This window comes from Manis pentadactyla, chromosome 14, assembly GCF_030020395.1.
Source record: "Manis pentadactyla isolate mManPen7 chromosome 14, mManPen7.hap1, whole genome shotgun sequence".
NCBI classification, from domain to species: Eukaryota; Metazoa; Chordata; class Mammalia; order Pholidota; family Manidae; genus Manis; species Manis pentadactyla.
Genome location: NC_080032.1, coordinates 24,425,531 through 24,446,616, shown reverse-complemented (window position 1 = coordinate 24,446,616; position 21,086 = coordinate 24,425,531). Strand labels below are relative to the sequence as shown.

General features: G+C 37.6%; 1 protein-coding gene across 5 annotated transcripts in view; it reads left to right on the top strand.

Moving 5' to 3' along the window:
* The window catches only part of SBNO1 (strawberry notch homolog 1), a 74,123-nt gene that overhangs the window by 32,500 nt on the left and 20,537 nt on the right, over positions 1 to 21,086 (top strand). For all 5 annotated transcript variants that reach the window (XM_036921991.2, XM_036921990.2, XM_036921988.2 and 2 more), the window contains 14 exons: positions 8,521 to 8,654; positions 8,830 to 8,920; positions 9,685 to 9,846; positions 10,714 to 10,849; positions 10,936 to 11,041; positions 11,176 to 11,329; positions 11,749 to 11,931; positions 12,949 to 13,046; positions 13,911 to 14,062; positions 15,332 to 15,529; positions 15,923 to 16,090; positions 16,190 to 16,365; positions 17,576 to 17,707; positions 20,569 to 20,704. In XM_036921991.2, the coding sequence (XP_036777886.2) occupies positions 8,521 to 8,654; positions 8,830 to 8,920; positions 9,685 to 9,846; positions 10,714 to 10,849; positions 10,936 to 11,041; positions 11,176 to 11,329; positions 11,749 to 11,931; positions 12,949 to 13,046; positions 13,911 to 14,062; positions 15,332 to 15,529; positions 15,923 to 16,090; positions 16,190 to 16,365; positions 17,576 to 17,707; positions 20,569 to 20,704 (2,026 nt within the window). The remainder of the gene's footprint in view (positions 1 to 8,520; positions 8,655 to 8,829; positions 8,921 to 9,684; positions 9,847 to 10,713; positions 10,850 to 10,935; positions 11,042 to 11,175; positions 11,330 to 11,748; positions 11,932 to 12,948; positions 13,047 to 13,910; positions 14,063 to 15,331; positions 15,530 to 15,922; positions 16,091 to 16,189; positions 16,366 to 17,575; positions 17,708 to 20,568; positions 20,705 to 21,086) is intronic.

Genomic DNA, 21,086 nt, shown 5'->3' with positions numbered 1-21,086 from the left:
CGCTCGGGTCCCGCCGGGCCGGGGCTTGTATCTTACCCCTTTCACCAGTCGCTGGGTTCTTGCTGGTGTAGCTGCAGTCTGGCCACTGTCCTGCGTCTTCTGGTCTCTCTTTTAGGGCTAGTTGTGTTTGTTGTATTTTCAAAAGTATATATGTTTTTGGGAGGAGATTCCCACTGTCCTACTCACGCCGCCATGTTGGCTCCCGTCTTTACGGTTTTTTATGTACAATATCATGTCATCTGCAAATAGTGACAGTTTAACTTCTTCTTTACCAATCTGGATTCCTTGTATTTCTTTGTTTTGTCTAATTGGCATGGCTAGGACCTCCAGTACTATGTTGAATAACAGTGGGGATAGTGGGCATCCCCGTCTTGTTCCTGATCGCAGAGGAAAAGCTTTCAGCTTCTCGCTGTTCAGTATGATATTGGCTGTGGGTTTATCATTTATGGCCTTTATTATGTTGAGGTACTTGCCCTCTATACCCATTTTGTTGAGAGTTTTTATCATGAATGGATGTTGAATTTTATCGAATGCTTTTTCAGAATCTATGGAGATGATCATGTGGTTTTTGTCTTTCTTTTTGTTGATGTGGTGGATGATGTTGATGGATTTTCGAATGTTGTACCATCCTTGCATCCGTGGGATGAATCCCACTTGGGCATGGTGTATGATCCTTTTCATGTATTTTTGATTTCGGTTTGCTAATATTTTGTTGAGTATTTTTGCATCTATATTCATCAGGGATATTGATCTGTTGTTTTCTTTTTTGGTGGAGTCTTTGCCTGGTTTTGCTATTAGGGTGATGTTGGCTTCATAGAGTGAGTTTGGGAGTATTCCCTCCTCTTCTATTTTTTGGAAAACTGTAAGGGGAATGGGTATTATGTCTTCTCTGTATGTCTGATAAAATTCTGAGGTAAATCCATCTGGCCCGGGGGTTTTGTTCTTGGGTGTTTTTTTGATTACCGCTTCAATTTCGTTGCTGGTAGTTGGTCTGTTTAGATTTTCTGTTTCTTTCTGGGTCAGTCTTGGAAGGTTGTATTTTTCTAGGAAGTTGTCCATATCTTCTAGGTTTTCTAGCTTCTTCAGTATATAGGTTTTCATAGCAGACTCTCATAATTCTTTGTATTTCTGTTGGGCCCATCGTGATGTTTCCTTTCTCGTTTCTGTTTCTGTTGATGTGTGTTGATTCTTTTTCTCGTTATAAGTCTGGCTAGAGGCTTATCTATTTTGTTTATTTTCTCAAAGAACGAGCTCTTGGTTTCATTGATTTTTTTCTATTGTTTTATTCTTCTCGATTTTGTTTGTTTATTCTCTGATCTTTATTATGTCCCTCCTTCTGCTGACTTTAGGCCTCATTTGTTCTTCTTTTTCCAATTTTGATAATTTTGACATTAGACTATTCATTTGGGTTTGGTGTTCCTTCTTTAAATATGCTTGTATTGCTATATACTTTTCTCTTAAGACTGCTTTTGCTGCATCCCACAGAAGTTGGGGATTTGTTTTGTTGTTGTCATTTATTTCCATATATTGCTGGATCTCCATTTTAATTTGGTCATTGATCCATTGACTATTTATGAGTGTGTTGTTAAGCCTCCATGTGTTTGTGAGCCTTTTTGCTTTCTTTGTAGAATTTATTTCTAGTATTATACCTTTGTGTTCTGAAAAGTTGGTTGGTAGAATTTCAATCTTTTTGAATTTACTGAGGCTCTTTTTGTGGCCTAGTATGTGGTCTATTCTGGAGAACGTTCCATGTGCACCTGAGAAGAATGTGTATCCTGTTGCTTTTGGGTGTAGAGTTCTATAGATGTCTATTAGGTCCATCTGTTCTAGTTTGTTGTTCAGTGCCTCCATGTCCTTACTTATTTTCTGTCTGGTGGATCTATCCTTTGGAGTGAATGGTGTGTTGAATTCTCCTAAAATGAATGCATTGCATTCTGTTTCCTCCTTTAGTTCTGTTAGTATTTGTTTCACATATGCTGGTGCTCCTGTGTTGGGTGCATATATATTTATAATGGTTATATCCTCTTGTCAGACTGAGCGCTTTATCATTATGTAATGTCCTTCTTTATCTCTTGTTACTTTCTTTGTTTTGAAGTCTGTTTTGTCTGATACTAGTACTGCAACACCTGCTTTTGTCTCCCTATTGTTTGCATGAAATATCTTTTTCCATCCCTTGACTGTTAGTCTGTGCATGTCTTTGGGTTTGAGGTGAGTCTCTTGTAAGCAGCATATAGATGGGTCTTGTTTTTTAATCCATTCAGTGACTCTATGTCTTTTGATTGGTGCATTCAGTCCATTTTCATTTAGGGTGATTATCGATAGGTATGTACTTATTGCCATTGCAGGCTTTAGATTCGTGGTTACTAATGGTTCTAGGTTACTTTCCTTACTATCTTAGAGTCTAACTTAAGTCACTTAGTATGCTGTTACAAACACAATCTAAAGGTTCTTTTCTGTTGTCCTCCTTTTTCTTCCTCCTTCATTCTTTATATATTAGGTATGAAATTCTGTACTTTTTGTCTATCCCTTGATTGACCTTGGGGATAGTTAATTTAATTTTGCATTTGTTTCGTAATTAGCTGTTCTACTTACTTTACTATGGTTTTATAATGTCTGGTGACAGCTATTCAGCCTTAGGAACACTTCCATCTATAGCAGTCCTTCCAAAATAGACTGTAGAGATGGTTTGTTGGAGGTAAATTTTCTCAGCTTTTGCTTAATCTGAAAATTGTTTAATCCCTCCTTCAAATTTAAATGATATCTTTCTGGATGAAGTAATCTTGGTTCCAGGCCCTTCTGCTTCATGGCATTAAATACATCATACCACTCCTTTCTGGTCTGTAAGGTTTCTGCTGATAAGTCTGATGTGAGCCTGATGGGCGTTTCTTTGTACGTTATCTTATTTCTGTCTCTGGCTGCTTTTAACAGTCTGTCCTTATCCTTGATCTTTCCCATTTTAATTAGTATATGTCTTGGTGTTGTCTTCCTTGGGTCCCTTGTGTTGGGAGATCTGTGGATCTCCATGGCCTGAGAGATTATGTCCTTCCCCAGATTGGGGAAGTTTTCAGCAACTACCTCCTCAGAAACACTTTCTATCCCTTTCTCTCTTTCTTCGTCTTCTGGTATCCTTGTAATGCGAATATTGTTCCACTTGGATTAGTCACACAGTTCTCTCAATATTCTTTCATTCTTAGAGATCCTTTTTTCTCTCTGTGCCTCAGCTTCTTTGTATTCCTCTTCTCTAGTTTCTGTTTCATGTATTGTCGTCTCCACCGCATCCAACCTGCTTTTAATACGCTCCATTGTGCTCTTCCACGATTGGATCTCCGACCTGAATTTATTCCTGAGTTCTTGGACGTCTTTCCGTACCTCCATTAGAATGTTGATGATTTTTATTTTCAATTCCCTTTCAGGAAGAGTCACGAGGTCCATATCATTTAAATCTTTCTCTGGCGTTGTATTAATAATTTTACTCTGGACAAGGTTCCTTTGGCGTTTCATGTTTGTATATGGCACCCTGTAGTGTCTAGAAGCCCTATTCTGGAGCTGCTCAGCCTCTGAAGCAATGTTGGGGGTCGCAGGGGAGGGGTACTGGTGCCTGGGGGGAGGAAAGAGCTGTTCCCCGCCTCCCAGCTGCTGTGCCTGTCTCCAATGCCTGAGCCAGTGGGCCGGGCACACAGGTATAAGTTTTTGTCCCAAAGCAGCTGGATATGGATCCCTGCTTTCCTCAAGCGGCCAGAATCCCAGTCTCCCCAAGAACTATGCCTGTATTAACTTTCCAACCCGGTAGTCATGCGAGTCTCATGAAAGCACCATGAAATTTAGGTTTGTGCTCCCAGAGCAGATCTCTGGAGGTAGGTATTCAGCAGTCCCAAGCCTTCCACTCCCTCCCTGCTCCGTTTCTCTTCCTCCTGCCGTTGAGCTGGGGTGGGGGAAGGGCTTGGGTCCCACGGAGCCACCACTCTGGTACGTTACCCCGTTCGCTGAGGTCTGCTCTTTTCTCCAGGTGTGTGCAGTCTGACACCATCCTCTTTCCTGTTGCTGTCTCAGGATTAGTTGCGCCAACTATATTTTCTAATTGTATCCAGTTTTAGGAGGAAGCCTCTGTCTCTCCTCTCATACCGCCTTCTTTAATCTTCTTTTTTTTTTTTAAAGTGGCAAATTTTTTAGTTTAATATGGCAGATTTGGTAGTAGTGTTGTTATGAATCAATAGATCATACAGAGCCTCCCGCTTGTAATACATAGCACAGGCGTTGTGTTTTAGCACCTCTTTGGAATAAAAGTCATGGGGGACAGGGTTGTGTTTCAGAGACCCTGGAAAATTTGCCTATTAAGTTGTTGCTAGCCCTATTATTGATGAAATGGCTATTCAGTCCAAAATCTGTCATTCTCAGGAATTATGTTAGGTGCTTAATGTACATTATTATTATTATTTTTTTAAATTTTGTTATCATTCATCTACAATTACATGAAGAACATTATGTTTACTAGGCTCCCCACTTCACCAAGTCCCCCCCCCACACACCCCTTCACAGTCACTGTCCATCAGCGTAGTAAGATGCTGTAGAATCACTGCTTGTCTTCTCTGTGTTGTACAGTCCTCCCCATGCCCCCCTCACATTATACATGCTAATTGTAGTGCCCCCTTTCTTTTTCCCCACCCTATTCCCTCCCTTCCCACCCATCCTCCCTAGTCCCTTTCCCTTTGGTAACTGTTCGTCCCTTCTTGGGTTCTGTGATTCTGATGCTGTTTTGTTCCTTCAGTTTTTCTTTGTTCTTATACCCCACATATGAGTGAAATCATTTGGTACTTGTCTTTCTCCGCCTGGCTTATTTCACTGAGCATAATACCCTCTAAGCTTCATCCATGTTGTTGCAAATGGTAGGATTTGTTTCTTTCTTATGGCCGAATAGTATTCCATTGTGTATAGGTACCACATCTTCTTTATTCATTCATCTACTAATGGACACTTAGGTTGCTTCAATTTCTTGGCTATTGTAAATAGTGCTGCAATAAACGTAGGGGTGCATCTGTCTTTTTCAAACTGGGCTGCTGCATTCTTATGGTAAATTCCTAGTAGTGAAATTCCTGCGTCAAATGGTATTTGTATTTTGAGCTTTTTGAGGAACCTCCATACTGCTTTCCACAATGGTTGAACTAATTTACATTCCCATCAGCAGTGTAGGAGGGTTCCCCTTTCTGCACAACCTCGCCAACATTTGTTGTTGTTTGTCTTTTGGATGGTGGTGATCCTTACTGGTGTGAGATGATATCTCATTGTGGTTTTAATTTGCATTTCTCTGATAACTAGTGATGTGGCGCATCTTTTCATGTGTCTGTTGGCCATCTGAATTTCTTCTTTGGAGAACCGTCTGTTCCTCTCCTCCACCCATTTTTAAATTGGATTATTTGCTTTTTGTTTTTTGAGGTGCAAGAAGTCTATATATTTTGATGTCAACCCTTTATCGGATCTGTCATTTATGAATATATTCTCCCATACTATAGGATACCTTTTTGTTCTATTGGTGGTGTCCTTTGCTGTACAGAAGCTTTTCAGGTTGATATAGTCCCACTTTTTCATTTTTGCTTTTGTTTCCAAGGGTATTCTTTTTTATCCATTCAGTGACTCTTTGTGTTTTGAGTGCTGCATTCAGTCCGTTTACATTTAGGGTAATTATTGATAGGTATGTATTTATTGCCATTGCAGACTTTAGATTCGTGGTTACCAAAGGTTCAAGGTTAACTTCCTTACTATCTAAGAGTTTAGTTTAACTTAACTCACTTAATATTCTATTACAAATATTATCTAAATGTTCTTTTTAATTTCTCCTCTGTTTTCTTCTCCTCCGTTCTTTATATATGAGGTATCATATTCCGTACTCTTTGTATATTCCTTGATTGACTTTGGGGATAGTTCATTTAATTTTGCATTTGCTTTGTAATTAGCTGTTCTTCTGTCTTTACTGTGGTTTTATTACCTATGGTGCCAGCTATTAAACCTTAGGAACACTTCCTTTTATGGCAGTCCCTCTAAAATACACTGTAGAGATGGTTTGTGGGAGATAAATTCTCTTAGCTTTTGCTCATCTGGAAATTGTTTAAACCCTCCTTCAAATTGAAATGATAATGTTGCCAGATAAAGTAATCTTGGTTCAAGGCCCTTCTGCTTCATTGCATTAAATACATCATGCCACTCCTTTCTGGTCTGTAAGTTTTCTGTTGAGAAGTGTGGTGATAGCCTGATGGACTTTCCTTTGTGTGTGATCTTGTTTCTCTCTCTGGATGCTTTTAATAGTCTGTCCTTATCCTTGATGTTTGCCATTTTAATTACTATATGTGTGTTGGTATTGTCTTCCTTTGGTGCCTTGTATTGGGAGATCTGTGCATTTCCATGGCCTGAGAGACTATCTCATTCCCCAGATTGGGGAAGTTTTCAGCAATTACCTCCTCAAAGACACTTTCTATCCCTTTCTCTCTTCTTCTTCTGGTACCCCTATAATGCGAATATTGTTCCCTTTGGTTTGGTCACACAATTCTCCCCATATTCTTTCATTCTTAGAGATCCTTTTTTCTCTCTGTGCCTCAGCTTCTTTGTATTCCTCTTTAGTTTCTATTTCGTTTATCCATTCCTCCAGCGAATCTAATCTGCTTTCAGTACCCTCCATTTTGCTCTTCAACGATTGGATCCCCGACCAGAATTCATTCCTGAGTTCTTGAATATCTTTCCGTATCTCCATGAGCATGTTAATGATTTTTATTTGAACTCCCTTTCAGGAAGATTCATCAGGACGATGTCATTTAAATCTTTCTCAAGAGTTGTTTTAATAATTTTACTCTGAACCAGGTTCCTTTGGTATTTCATATTTGTATATGGAGCCCTCTAGTGCCCAGAAGCTCTACTCTCTGGAGCTGCTCAGACCTTGAAGCAATGTTACGGGTCTCCGGGGAGTGGTATTGGTGCCTGGGGGGAAGAAAGAGCTGTTTCCTGCTTCCCCGCTGCTATGCCTGACTCCAATGCCTGACCCAGTGGGCCAAGCACACAGGTATAAACCTGTATGCTTCACGTTTTAGTTGCTGTAGGCAGATCTTCCTTCTGGCTGGCCGAACACAGGGTAGGGTTTACCGGTTTGCGATCCAGGTGGGGCTGCCTGGGATAAAGGCTCAGTAGGCTGCTATCAAGGAGGGGGTCCTTCAGCTGTGTAGCCAAGGCAGGTAGCTGGAGTACCGGAAGATCCTGAAAGCTCCCAACCTTCTGGGCAGAGTGCCCCTGGTCAATTTTGTCTTCCTGTTCTTTCCCCTGAGCAGTAAGCTCTGTGTACCCTTGCCCCTTTAGTAGCCTTCTTGCTGAGGGCTTTCTTGTTCGGAAGTCTCTCAGACTGCCCGCCTTTCTTTTTTCCCAGAGCAGCTGGATATGGATCTTTGCTTTCCACAAGTGGCTGGAATCTCAGTCTCTCCAGGAATTCTGCTTGTCTTAGCTTTCCAACCCCCTAATCACAAGAGTTCCATGCAAGCACCATGAAATGTAGGTATGTGCTCCCAGAGCAGATCTCCAGAGTAGGTATTCAGCAGTCGTGGGCCTCCAGTCTGTAGCCGCTCCGTTTCTCTTCCTGTTCCGCTTGGCCACAAGTTTTGTGTTAGCCTGTTTTGTGAGGTCTGCTCTTTTCTCCAGGTGTATGCAGTCTGGTGCAGTCCTCTTTCCTGTTGCTTTTTCAGGATTAGTTGTATTAATTATATTTTCTTAGTATATGTGGTTTTAGGAGGAAGCCTCTGTCTCACCTCTCATGCCTCCATTTTTAATTCTCTCTTGCATGTGATTTTTATAGATGTTTTCTTAGAAATTTAAAAGGTTCGTTTTGGATGTGGTAAGTGCATTTCTAGTGGAAATGACAAATCTCATAACCTTTTTGGAATTCACTGGGAATGTGTATTAAAATTAAAAATACATATATCCTTCCATCTAAAAGTTCCATTCCTGGGAGTCTATCACTTAGAACTATTAGATAGGAACATATATGTAAGGCTGTTTGTTGTAGCTTTTACAAATTCCTTGATGGGTGAAAGCTAAAAAGGATTTAAAAAGTCTATACCCTTGTGGAATGATTGCATAAAGTGTGCTATTACTGTATGGTTGTTGTCCTGGCTCTAGAACAATGTGAATTAGAGTTATGCCAGTTGTCTTAAAAGGACTTCTGCCATACTCCTTTTTTGTAATGTAAGTAATGGCTAAACAGTTAACCATCATTCTTATTTGATGTGTGCTGTAAAAGTTGGTATTTGTGCAAGCATTGAAAGGGGTATAGAAAAATGCTCACCAGTTTGTTAACCTTAGTTACCTGGTGCATGTGAGGTTAACAAGACTGTCATAAATATGAAGAAAGTATCCACATTGAGCCAAAGTGTATGACATTTCTATAAAAATAGATCATGTTTATAATATATTACTAAAACAATGTATGGACAACTGGTCACCAAAATATCTAAAGCAATAGATGAGTTATTAGCTTTTTTTTCTCCCTAGCAACACGAAACATTCCTACCTAATGGAGATCGTGCTGGCTTCTTAATAGGTGATGGTGCTGGTGTAGGAAAAGGAAGGACAATAGCAGGGATCATCTATGAGAACTATTTATTGAGTAGAAAAAGAGCTTTGTGGTAAGTGCTGAAGACTTGTGAAGCTTTCATTTGTGAACAATTCAGCATGTGGGGATGGCTTTTATTGAGTAGGTAGGTGTATTTGTTTTTAAAGTATTAAGCCTAGTTTTATTCCTAAATACTGCTAGAATGATCAAATTTGTATTTAATTTGTGCATTTTTTTTTTTGTGGCAGGTTTAGTGTTTCAAATGATTTAAAGTATGATGCTGAAAGAGATTTGAGGGATATTGGAGCAAAAAACATTTTGGTCCATTCGTTAAATAAGGTACAGAAGTTTTCTGTTCAGTTGAATAAATACTGAAATGTCTGTAAGATGGGGATAATAGTTTCTACTTGATATGATTGTTAGGAAGATTAAATGAGTTATTTCATAGAAAGCATAGTGTGCATTAGCACTATAGTAGGTTTCTGGATTCCTGTGTGTCAAATACTATGCTAGGTAGCATTATGGAGTGGCAGAGTAGGCATTTCTCTGTAAGTTAGTCTGATGTTAGTTTGCTCATCAATGACTTTTTTGGGTGATTGTTACTGAGTGGATTGGTAGGTAAAGTACTGTCTTGAATGACTACCACCAGTTCAAAACTAAAAACATGTAACTGGTATCTAGAAATACTTTTGATTTCTGAGTTCGTGTAATTGAAGAAGGGCACGTTGACTATTAAATCATAATTCTTTATATATCCCTCAGAACGAACTTACAGTGCTTTGCATATAGTAAGTGCTCAATAAATATTTCTGATGTGAATATTGTGACTTGTATGGGAGTTTGGTTTGCAATCTTTTTATTGGTGAGATTTTTTTGGAGACTTCATTGAAAATTGGGTCATTATACCATAAACTTCTTCATATACATAAATATGGATGACTGTGTATATGTATGTACACACATGTATGAGAAATTTTGTGTATCCTCTTAGGAGGTCCTTTGACTTCCCTAGGCCATCATGGACCCACCAGTTTCTTGATGTAGAATTTGGGTGGATAAATGTTTCAGAAAGAAAAATACTGTTTTTCTCTTTTCTTTTTTAGTTTAAATATGGGAAAATTTCTTCAAAACATAATGGGAGCGTGAAAAAGGGTGTTATTTTTGCTACCTATTCTTCCCTTATTGGTGAAAGTCAGTCTGGTGGTAAATATAAAACTAGGTTAAAACAACTTCTACATTGGTGTGGTGATGACTTCGATGGAGTTGTATCCTTTGCAGCAAAATGCTTTTATGTTGTTTAATGACACAAAAGTGAATCAATGTAAAAAACATTTGGGAAACAGGAATCCTAAGATTAAATAAACAGTTGTGGATATGGGAGGTTTAATGATTACAGATTCCAGGGGGGTTGGTTCTATTTTATAACTGTCATATTTCAGTTCCTGGCTTAGGAAAATGTTAATAGGTGTGAGAAATGCTGAATATCGTATTCCACCCCTGGGGTGTCATGTTGCAAATTTATATAGTAAAGTGTCTGAGAAGACTAAGGGAAAGAAAACTGTTAACTTAATGCTTTCCAAACTCATTTGATCACTGCCTACTTTTCACTAGTCTTCATAAAGGACACTAGTTTTTGAAATGCTAAATTGGTTACCAGTTGTGCTTCTGCTTAGAGGATTTGCCAAGATTACCTGTGTGCTGGATGTTTCTTGCTGCAGTGGATCCTTTCTTGTGTTTTAATTAAGAAATGTGCAGTTCAGATAAATACCAAATGCAGTGGATGCCTCTAAGACTTGAGAGGGAGGGGGGGGAAATCAAGGAGAGGCACATAAAGGGCTTCATTTATGTTTGTTCTCTTATAGAAAAAGAAAACAAGCTAAACCAAATACGGGAAAATGTTAAGGTTAGATAAAGCAGGATATTAGATATGTGTGTGTTGTTTAAAAAAGTTAACGCTCAGGGGCTTAACAACAGCATCCCTTTCCCTAATAACCTTGAATTTTGCCCCAAGGCCACCACCTCAGGAATCTTGGATGTTTCCCAGGGCCTTAGGCAAGTAAAGATGAATTCTTCCTGAAAAATTGGAGACCCTTGCTACTTATGTCCTATGTTCCTTAATTCATTCCTTACAGATAGTATTTGATGAATGTCATAAAGCAAAAAATTTATGTCCTGTTGGCTCTTCAAAGCCAACCAAAACAGGATTAGCAGTTTTAGAGCTTCAGAACAAATTGCCAAAAGCCAGAGTTGTTTATGCTAGTGCCACAGGTGAGTATTTATTTATTTAAAATATATTTGTATAGGTTCTTTTCTCAGCTGTAGTATGTTTTATTTGTTTTTATTTTTATTTTTAGGTGCTTCTGAACCACGAAACATGGCCTATATGAACCGTCTTGGAATATGGGGTGAGGGAACTCCATTTAGAGAATTCAGTGATTTTATTCAAGCAGTAGAACGGAGGTAATGCAATTTACTGTGTACACTATTTGTTCTCAATTGCAGTCTGAAGATGTGTGGTTGCTAAGACTTCTTCCATGTATATTAAAGCCCTACTATATTTAATGATAGTTACTGTGTGTTTTAATTTTATTCAGAGGTGTTGGTGCCATGGAAATAGTTGCTATGGATATGAAGCTTAGAGGAATGTACATTGCTCGACAGCTAAGCTTTACTGGAGTGACCTTCAAAATTGAGGAAGTTCTTCTTTCTCAGAGCTATGTTAAAATGTATAACAAAGCAGTCAAGCTGGTGAGAATTTTTTTCTTAATTCCTGGCATTTTTAATATATCTGATAATGTTTCTTTTAGTTGTGTTCAGTGTAATGTCTGTCAGCCCATAGGAGTATACTTCTGTTACAAAACAGCAGCGAAATCACCAGATCCTTACTATCCTAATCCTCCAAGCTTTCTCTTTGTTAAAGTAACTTATTTAAAAAATAGCCATTTATTTCAGTTGCATACTTTTTAAAATCACAGTGTAACTATTTCCTAAAATGACTGCATTTATTTAATAAAAATTTTGGGGCAGTTCTATGTGAGCATTTTAAAAAAACATTTGTGTAAACATTCTCAAGTTAATGAAGATGTTCATTAAATTAACGTTAAATGATATTGCACTTAACACCGTTTTGCTTGAACTCTTCTCAAATGTTGATTGTGCATCTGCAGTGGGTCGTTGCCAGAGAGCGATTTCAGCAAGCTGCAGATCTGATTGATGCTGAGCAGCGAATGAAGAAATCCATGTGGGGTCAGTTCTGGTCTGCTCACCAGAGATTTTTCAAATACTTGTGCATAGCATCCAAAGTTAAAAGGGTTGTGCAGCTAGCTCGAGAAGAAATAAAGAATGGAAAAGTAAGTTGGAAAATGCTTTCAGAGATTATTCATTTTTTTGGTTATGTTTTTTAGTCTTTTGGGTTTTGAGGTTTCCTACTTGTAAAGCTCTAAGGAAAGTTCTACAGTATTATTTTAGTGAAACGTTAAAAGATACACTTTTTAAAATAATAAAAGCACTGTTTATGAAGAATTTAGGTAGCTCAAAAATATAGAAATAAAACATCACTATAATTGGCCATTTGTAGGTAAAACGACTTAATCTGTGGATGTATTGCCTTAAGGTTTTTTTTTTTTTGGTGAATACATATCTACTTAAAGCACAAAGAACTAGGGTAGAGGCTTTAGTCATGTCCACCGTTATAATCACATTTCCTAGGTTAAGTTTTTTTACACATAGCATGTTTCAGTATATGTAGATTTAAAATGAGGGCACATGTATAATAATAGGTAATTTTTATTTGAAATCTTTTTTTTAAACTAAATATTTAAAACATGTCATATGAAGCCACATGCATATAAAAACAAAACAAATCCTTCCATTTGCAATAACATGGATGGAGCTAGAGGGTATTACGCTCAGTGAAATAAGCCAGGCTGAGAAAGACAAGTACCAAATGATTTCACTCATTTGTGGAGTGTAACAACAAAGCAAAACTGAAGAAACAAAACAACAGCAGACTCACAGACTCGAAGAAGGGGACTAGTGGTTACCAAAGGGAAGGGTTAGGGAGGGTGGGTGGGGAGGGAGGGAGAAGGGGGTTAAGGGGTATATGATTAGCACAGATAATGTAGGTAGGTCACGGGGAAGGCAGTATCGCGTGAAAAAGACAAGTAATGACTCTATAGTCTTACTATGCTGATGGACAGTGATTATAGTACAGTAAGGTTGGGGGGACTTCAGATAATGGGTGAATGTTGAAACCACAGTGTTGCTCATAGGAAACCTTCATAAGATAATATATTAGTGATACATTAATTTAAAAAACCACATGCATATTTTTATTTTATAGTTAATATATATATTTTTTTCTCCAGTGTGTTGTCATTGGTCTGCAGTCTACAGGAGAAGCTAGAACATTAGAAGCCTTGGAAGAGGGCGGGGGAGAATTGAATGATTTTGTTTCAACTGCCAAGTAATGTTTTTCATTTTGAGTTTTTACTTCTATCAGTTCAAATGTTAGCATTTCCTGAGGGAAAGGTTTTGGTCCACCTATATTGTATTGTAAAACTTTTTTTTGGTCTTAGTTTTTGCAGTTCTCTGCATATCTATTATAATATATCTATTAGAAACCAATAACAGAAAAGCTAAAATGTAAAGCATTTTGACAAAATTGTGCTCAGTATTTAGACTGGCAGGAAGAGCTTGATTTTTGTCCGTCTTGTACATCTTGGAAGTCTGTGACAGCTTGGATTCTTTTCAGTTTAGTTTTGGCTTTGTGTATTAAAAATTATCCATTATTCAGTAAGTATAGCTTGCCCCAATTTAGTGAGCACTAATATAAAAATTGTAAATAGTCATCAAAAAGAGTTTTTAAAAATGATTTAGGCATTTTTTTTCATTTTGTTTACATACCTGTTGGTTCTAACTGGTAATAAAATGAGCAAAATTATCTTTGCCAACATACTATCTCTTGCTGTAAGTAAAATACACACCAAGTGTCAAAGACTTAAGAAAAAATAATGTAAGACATCTATCTTACTGGTTACATGTTCAAGTGATTAATTGAGTTAAAAGATACTATTAAAATTAGTTTTAGCAGTTTTTTAACTTTAATGTTAGCTACTAGGAAATGTAAAATCTGTGCATTTGGCTTGGCTTGCATTATATTTCAGTTGGACAGCCTTGATTGCTAGAATATTAAACTTCTTTTGAGTTGAATTATCAATGCTTCGTAAGATTAAAGTATATTTATTTTTAAAAAACATGTTAAGTAAGACTTTATATATAAATTGCCTTGGAACTGAACCACTAGTGTCGCTTTTTCTCTCTCCTATAGAGGAGTGTTGCAGTCACTCATTGAAAAACATTTCCCTGCTCCAGATAGGAAAAAACTTTATAGTTTGTTAGGAATCAGTTTGACAGCTCCAAGTAACAACAGTTCACCAAGAGATAGTCCGTGTAAAGAAAATAAAATAAAGAAGCGGAAAGGTGGGTACTTTTCTTTAAATGGTGTTAAAAGTACTTATGAATTTGAGCATTTTGAAGGAGCTATATTTTGTGAATGAATTGCCTCCCTTAAATTAGCATGTGGTTACATATTTTCACTGTTGCTCATGTAGATTTAAATACACAAGTAACTCTGTTCTAAATTAAAAGCTTGAAAAATTTGATGCTAGGCACTTTTGTTAACCACTGGCCATACATGATCTCATTTAACCCACAGAGTATCCATATAAAATTAGGTATTTTTTTCCATTTTATAGACAAACTGAGGCACAGTAAGAGGAGTAGAAGTTAAGGAATTTTCCCAGGTTCACACAGCTAGTGGGTGGTGCCTGGGAACCAAACTCTGAGCCCTCTGTTGTCAAGGGCGCGCGTCCGTGCGTGTGTGTGTGTGTGTGTGTGTGTGTGTGTGTGGTCTTTTGTGTTAGTTAGCTTCTTGGGCTGTTTTTAAAATGGTGATAACTTTTGTGATAAAATACTGATAATTATAAAGACCATGATGCTGGGTGTTACAGTGCCTGACACTTTAACCTTATTTCATCTGTTTTAAGAGAAATGTTTTCTTTACATTTTTAATATGCCTGGAAGTGGATTGGTTATTATGGTTATTACAGTGTAATTGACAACATTTTTATTCTAGTGGCACAAAATGTAATGGTGTATCTTAGAATCAGGGGCATCTTAGAATGGTCAGCTAGATGGTCTCTTACCTTTCTTCTGTTTTCAACATCTCATTAAAATACACTAACCTTTTAATTTTAAGATTCTTAGTTTTTATTGGCTTGTTGCAGAGACATCTTTTCTGAATATTTAGTGAGATAATTCAAATTAGCATTTTGACTTTTTAAAATGAAGTTTTACAGATATTTGTAAGTGTTCTATTTTTTTAAGAATTCTATAAACCTCTAATTACCAGGCCTTTTCTTTCAGCCTGATACATAGTTAAAGTGTGACAATGCCAGGCATTCTGTTTTATCTCTTTTGTCCTGAATTCATTTTGAAATGTGCACTTGAAGACATTCTTGAGTTTGTACTTATGTATCTAATTTCTTAAGAACAACTGAACATAACCTGATTTCTTATGGGAGTCCAAAAGGTTAGCATGTACTTGTGAATTTTATGTCCATATATACTTAACGTAAATGCTTTTCTACCACAGTTCTTATTTGGATTAACACATGAACAAAATGTAATTTCCTGGATCTTTAGCATAGTTTATTTGGGCTAACACTCTTGTTTGGGGTTTGAGGGTAGGTGAAGAAATAACTCGAGAAGCCAAAAAAGCACGAAAAGTAGGTGGCCTCACTGGTAGCAGTTCTGATGAGAGTGGAAGTGAATCTGATGCCTCTGATAATGAAGAAAGTGACTATGAGAGCTCTAAAAACCTGAGTTCTGGAGATGATGATGATTTCAATCCATTTAGAGATGAGTCTAGTGAGGATGATGAAGATGGTAAGTTCATCAATGTATTAAATGTAAACTAAATGATAGTTAATTCTGTGTATTTGAAATGGGATATTGTATTAAAACCTTTTCTTTCTGTGCAGTACAAATCATCACATAGATTGTGATGTTGCTTGGTGGATCGCTCTAAGCTTCCCTGTCTTCTGGAGATTTAGCTAATTTATGTGAGATGATGACATCAGTTATGTGTAGTTATCTTTAACCTCAAACCATGGAGTTTTATCTCATGTTGTATGGATGTCTGGGCCACTGTAGTTGGTTATGATTTATAAATAAGTTATTGAATAACAATACAAAAAAAAAGTAAAGGATTTTTTTTTCTGTTGAAGATTCTGAACTTGTTTTAACAAATGGTTTGACACATCTTTGCTTAATTTTCAGATCCCTGGCTAATCAGAAAGGACCATAAGAAAAACAAAGATAAAAAAAAAAAGAAAAGTATAGATCCAGATTCTATTCAAAGTGCCTTATTAGCATCAGGTCTTGGATCAAAGCGACCTAGTTTTTCTTCTACAGCAGTTATTTCGCCTCCTCCTAACAGTGCACCAGGTATCCATGTGGAAGCTTGCTTTGTCTGTGAAATGTACTTTTAGATGAAACAAATATTTAAACTTTGTACTGATTTTTAACAAATGTTTCTTTCTCTAGCCAACAGTAACACCAACAGTAACAATAGCCTTATAACAAGTCAGGATGCTGTGGAAAGGGCCCAGCAGATGAAGAAAGACCTGCTTGATAAACTAGAAAAATTAGCTGAAGACCTCCCTCCTAACACCCTGGATGAACTTATTGATGAACTTGGTGGCCCTGAGAACGTTGCTGAGGTAAGTATGCTTGATCAGGGCTGTATATTTTCTTTTTTTTTTTTTGAGAGGGTATCTCTCATATTTATTGATCAAATGGTTGTTAACAACAATAAAATTCTGTATAGGGGAGTCAATGCTCAATGCACAATCATTAATCCACCCCAAGCCTAATTCTCGTCAGTCTCCAATCTTCTGAAGCATAATGAACAAGTTCTTACATGGTGAACAGTACAAGGGCAGTCATCACAGAAACTTTCAGTTTTGATCATGCATTATGAACTATAAACAATCAGGTCAAATATGAATATTCGTTTGATTTTTATACTTGATTTATATGTGGATCCCACATTTCTCCCTTTATTATTATTATTATTACTATTATTTTTAATAAAATGCTGAAGTGGTAGGTAGATGCAAGATAAAGGTAGAAAACATAGTTTAGTGTTGTAAGAGAGCAAATGTAGATGATCAGGTGTGTACCTGTAGACTATGTGTTAATCCAAGCTAGACAAGGGCAATAAAACATCCACGGATGCAGAAGATTTCTCTCAAAACAGGGGGGGGTGAGGTTCTAAGCCTCACCTCTGTTGATCCCCAATTTCTCACCTGATGGCCCCGCTGTGACTGTGCCTGTCTTAGGTTGTTCCTCCCTTGAGGAATCTTACCCGTCTCTGGCTAACCAGTCATCTTCCGGGGCCATACAGGGAAATGTAAAGTTGGTAAGTGAGAGAGAAGCCATATTGTTTGAAAAGGTTAGCTTTTTACTTCTTTGCAGATGTATAGGGCTGTATATTTTCTTGGGAATTTTTTTTTTGCCACCTTTAAGCCCTGCAGAAAAAGTGGTATTTTGGGTATCATCTCATAATACTTGTAATTTCTTCTCTTAGATCCAAGAGCTCTTGTTCTACTCTAGTTGTCATCCTAGAGCCAGTGAATTCCTGCCTGTAGTCTCTGAGTGTTTGCCCCAAGATACTGATTTGTGTCCCTACACCTGTCACACAGCCTTTGTGATCATTGCCACATGTCTGCTTTCTCCCTGGAGTTTGAACTTTTCAAAGCCAGGGGCAATATTCTCTCAGCTGCTTTGCCGGGTGTGGCACCGGCTGCAGTGCACGTCAGCTGCTTCACCTGCTTCCAGCTCCCAGGTTTCTGTAATACAGGGGTTCTGTGCCTCCTCTGCACCAGAGTTAAGTACCTTAGTTGTGACTGATACTGTTTGGCTTTACAGATGACTGGCCGCAAGGGGAGGGTTGTAAGCAACGATGATGGAAGCATATCTTATGAATCCAGATCTGAGCTTGATGTCCCTGTGGAGATACTAAATATTACGGAAAAACAAAGATTTATGGATGGAGACAAGGTATGTTTCTCTGGGATGCTTTTCAATAAAAAGAATAATGTCCATACATTGAGATTAATGTTCAGAGATATTCTTTTAGTATAAATCATGTGTATTGCAAGTTAATGTTTAGAGATTTTCTTTTAGTATAAATCATGTGTATTGCAAGTTCTGTATTTTTTAAGACCTGCACATAACCACCAAATATTTTACACGTTTTCATTATTTTCTCGTAAGTTGAGTGTAATAAGTGTTATTGTATTGTACACAGAATTGGATGTGAGTCTTAGTAGCTCTGCAGGCTTTTGAAATCTTTAATCGAAATATTAAAATACTGTGTTTTCTCAGGTCATCTCAATGGCACCATATCTAATGGTACTCTCTTGTGTCTGTCTAATTTTTAGTCTAGAAATATACTCTGGCCTGCCCAGATTACTAGTGTCCTTTGATTTTGCCATTTCTTTTTATTGCTCTGCTTTATGTTAGGATGATGACTGTGAATGATGTGTAGATTGACTTGCACTGTAGAGACCGTGGTTGCCTGGAGAATCTTTTTGTAGAGGCTCATATATATATATATATATATATATATTTATTTATTTATTTATATTTATATTTATTAACGTATCATTGATATACACTCTTATGAAGGTTTCACAAGAAAAACAATGTGGTTACTACATTCACCCTTGGTATTGAGCCCACCCCCCATACCTCATTATAGTCACTGTCCATCAATGTAGTAAGATGCCACAGAGTCCCTACTTGTCTTTTCTGTGCTACACTTTATTCCCCATGACCCCATACACACCATGTGCAGTAATCATGATACCCCACAAACCCCCTCCCCAACCCCTCCCCTTTGGTAACCTAGTCCCTTCTTGGAGTCTGTGAGTCTGCTACTATTTTGTTCCTTCAGTTTTGCTTTGTTGTTATAGTCCACAAATGAGGGAAATCATTTGGTATTTGTCTTTCTCTGGCTGACTTATTTCACTGAGCATAATACCCTCTAGCCATGTTGTTGCAAAAGGTAGGATTTGTTTTCTTCTTATGGCTGAACAGTATTCCATTGTGTATACGTACCACATCTTTACCCATTCATCTACTGATGGATACTTGGTTGCTTCCACATCTTGGCTATTGTAATTAGTGCTGTGATAAACATAGGGGTGCATATGTCTGTCAAACTGGGCTGCTGCATTCTTAGGATAAATTCCTACGAGTGAAATTCCTGGGTCAAATGGTATTTCTATTTTTAGTTTTTTGAGGAACCCCCATACTGCTATCCACAATGGTTGAACTAGTTTACATTCCCACCAGCAGTATAGGAGGGTTCCCCTTTCTTCTTATCCTCACCAGCATTTGTTGTTCCTAGTCTTTTCGATGTTGGCCATCCTAACTGGTGTGAGGTGATATCTCATTGTGGTTTTAATTTGCATTTCCCTGATAATTAGCAGTGTGGAGCATCTCTTCATGTGCCTGTTGGCCATCTGAATTTCTTTGGAGAAGTGTCTGTCTATTCATATCCTCTGCTCATTTTTTAATAGGGTTATTTGCCTTTTGGGTGTTGAGGCGTGTGAGTTCTTTATATATTTTGGATGTTAACCCCTTGTCAGATATGTCATTTACAAATACATTCTCCCATACTGTAGGATGCCTTTTTGTTCTGATAGTGTCCTTTGCTGTACAGAAGCTTTTTAGCTTGATACAGTCTCATTTGTTCATTTTTGCTTTTGTTTCCCTTGCCCAAGGAGATGTGTTCAGGAAAAAGTTGCTCATGTTTATATTCAAGAAATTTTTGCCTATGTTTTCTTCTAAGAGTTTTATGGTTTCATGACTTACATTCAGGTCTTGATCCATTTTGAGTTTACTTTTGTGTATGGGGTTAGACAATAATCCAGTTTCATTCTCTTGCATGTAGCTGTCCAGTTTTGCCAACACCAGTTGTTGAAGAGGCTGTCATTTCCCCATTGTATGGAGGGTCTTATTACTAAGTCAACTTAATTTTTGAGATTTCCAGATAAGTTCTTCATCTACTTGGAATTGCTATAAAGCATGTACTAATGAGGTTACTACAAAAGAGGGGACCACTTCAGCCTCATTCCTTAATCTAAAAGGGGTGGAATAAAATTTTACTCTCTACCCACATTTTGCCTTACATTTCAGTGAATTTTTCTGCCTCTGCAACTGGAAAATAGGTGATAGTTACCACTCTCAAAGTTGTCCTTTAGATATATTTCAAAGCTTATGTTACATTTAATGATTGTAGGTAGAGGTGTGTTAACAGTTATATTCTGTACTCCTTTCATGAATTTAGGCTCATATGTGATTGGGATTATATCAGTTGATACTAGTTTTGGCTGTTAAGTGGCAGAAAATCCAAAATCATACTGACTTGAGCAAGGTAGAAATTCATTTATCCCATGTACAAGTTTGAGTAGGTAGACCAGGACTGGGATGCTCCTTGAAAACTAGGCATCTTCTGTCTGGATCCTTTAATATGTGGGTCTCCATTTCCAAGTTACCTCTATATTTCACAACAGATGTTTCACATTCAGTTCATTTCATCTCTGCATTTTAGCCAGCAGAGAGGAGAAAAGAGGAGGAGAAGGGTATGCTCTCAACTTTCAAGGACATTTCCCGGATGTTGTGTCACCTTTAATCTACTGGCTGGCGCATGTCCACACTTAGCTGCAAGAGGGACTGGGAATAGAATCTTGATTCTGGGCAGCTGTGTACCCAGGTAAAACTGGGGGCTTTGATATAGGAAGAAGAGAATTAATACTGGTGGACCACCAGTAGTCTACTTAAGGCTTTATTTAAGGTACCTTTCTCCTTATCTTTGTGCAAAGATAATTTTTTCTCCCTTACATTTGATACAGAATATTGCTATCATCTCAGAAGCTGCCAGCTCTGGTATTTCATTACAAGCAGATCGGAGAGCTAAAAATCAAAGGCGAAGAGTTCATATGACTTTAGAATTACCCTGGAGTGCTGATAGAGCAATTCAGCAATTTGGTAAGTTCCTGCACAGAATTTCACTTAATAGGTAACTAGGAATCTTTGGGAAAATAGGTGCATATCAAAACCTATAATGAATGTTAGACACCTTAAACTTTGACATATATGTAAGTTTTGGAGATTTTTTGGGTATTGCATAAACCTTAAAATACAGATTGCATCATGAATTTATTTCCTACCTGTTTTAAAAAATGTAAAAGATCTGTGGTGGACCTTCTTAGTGTTTCTGGCATATTCAAGAACAAGGCTCCTTGGAAGTATCTTCACAAAGACCTTTAGATGTCCAAGGTTCATGTCAGAGCAGCTGCTACCTCTTATTTTATCAACCTCATAGTTGCACTGAGGACACCTTGCTCCTCCCTTTCCTTACATGCTCATG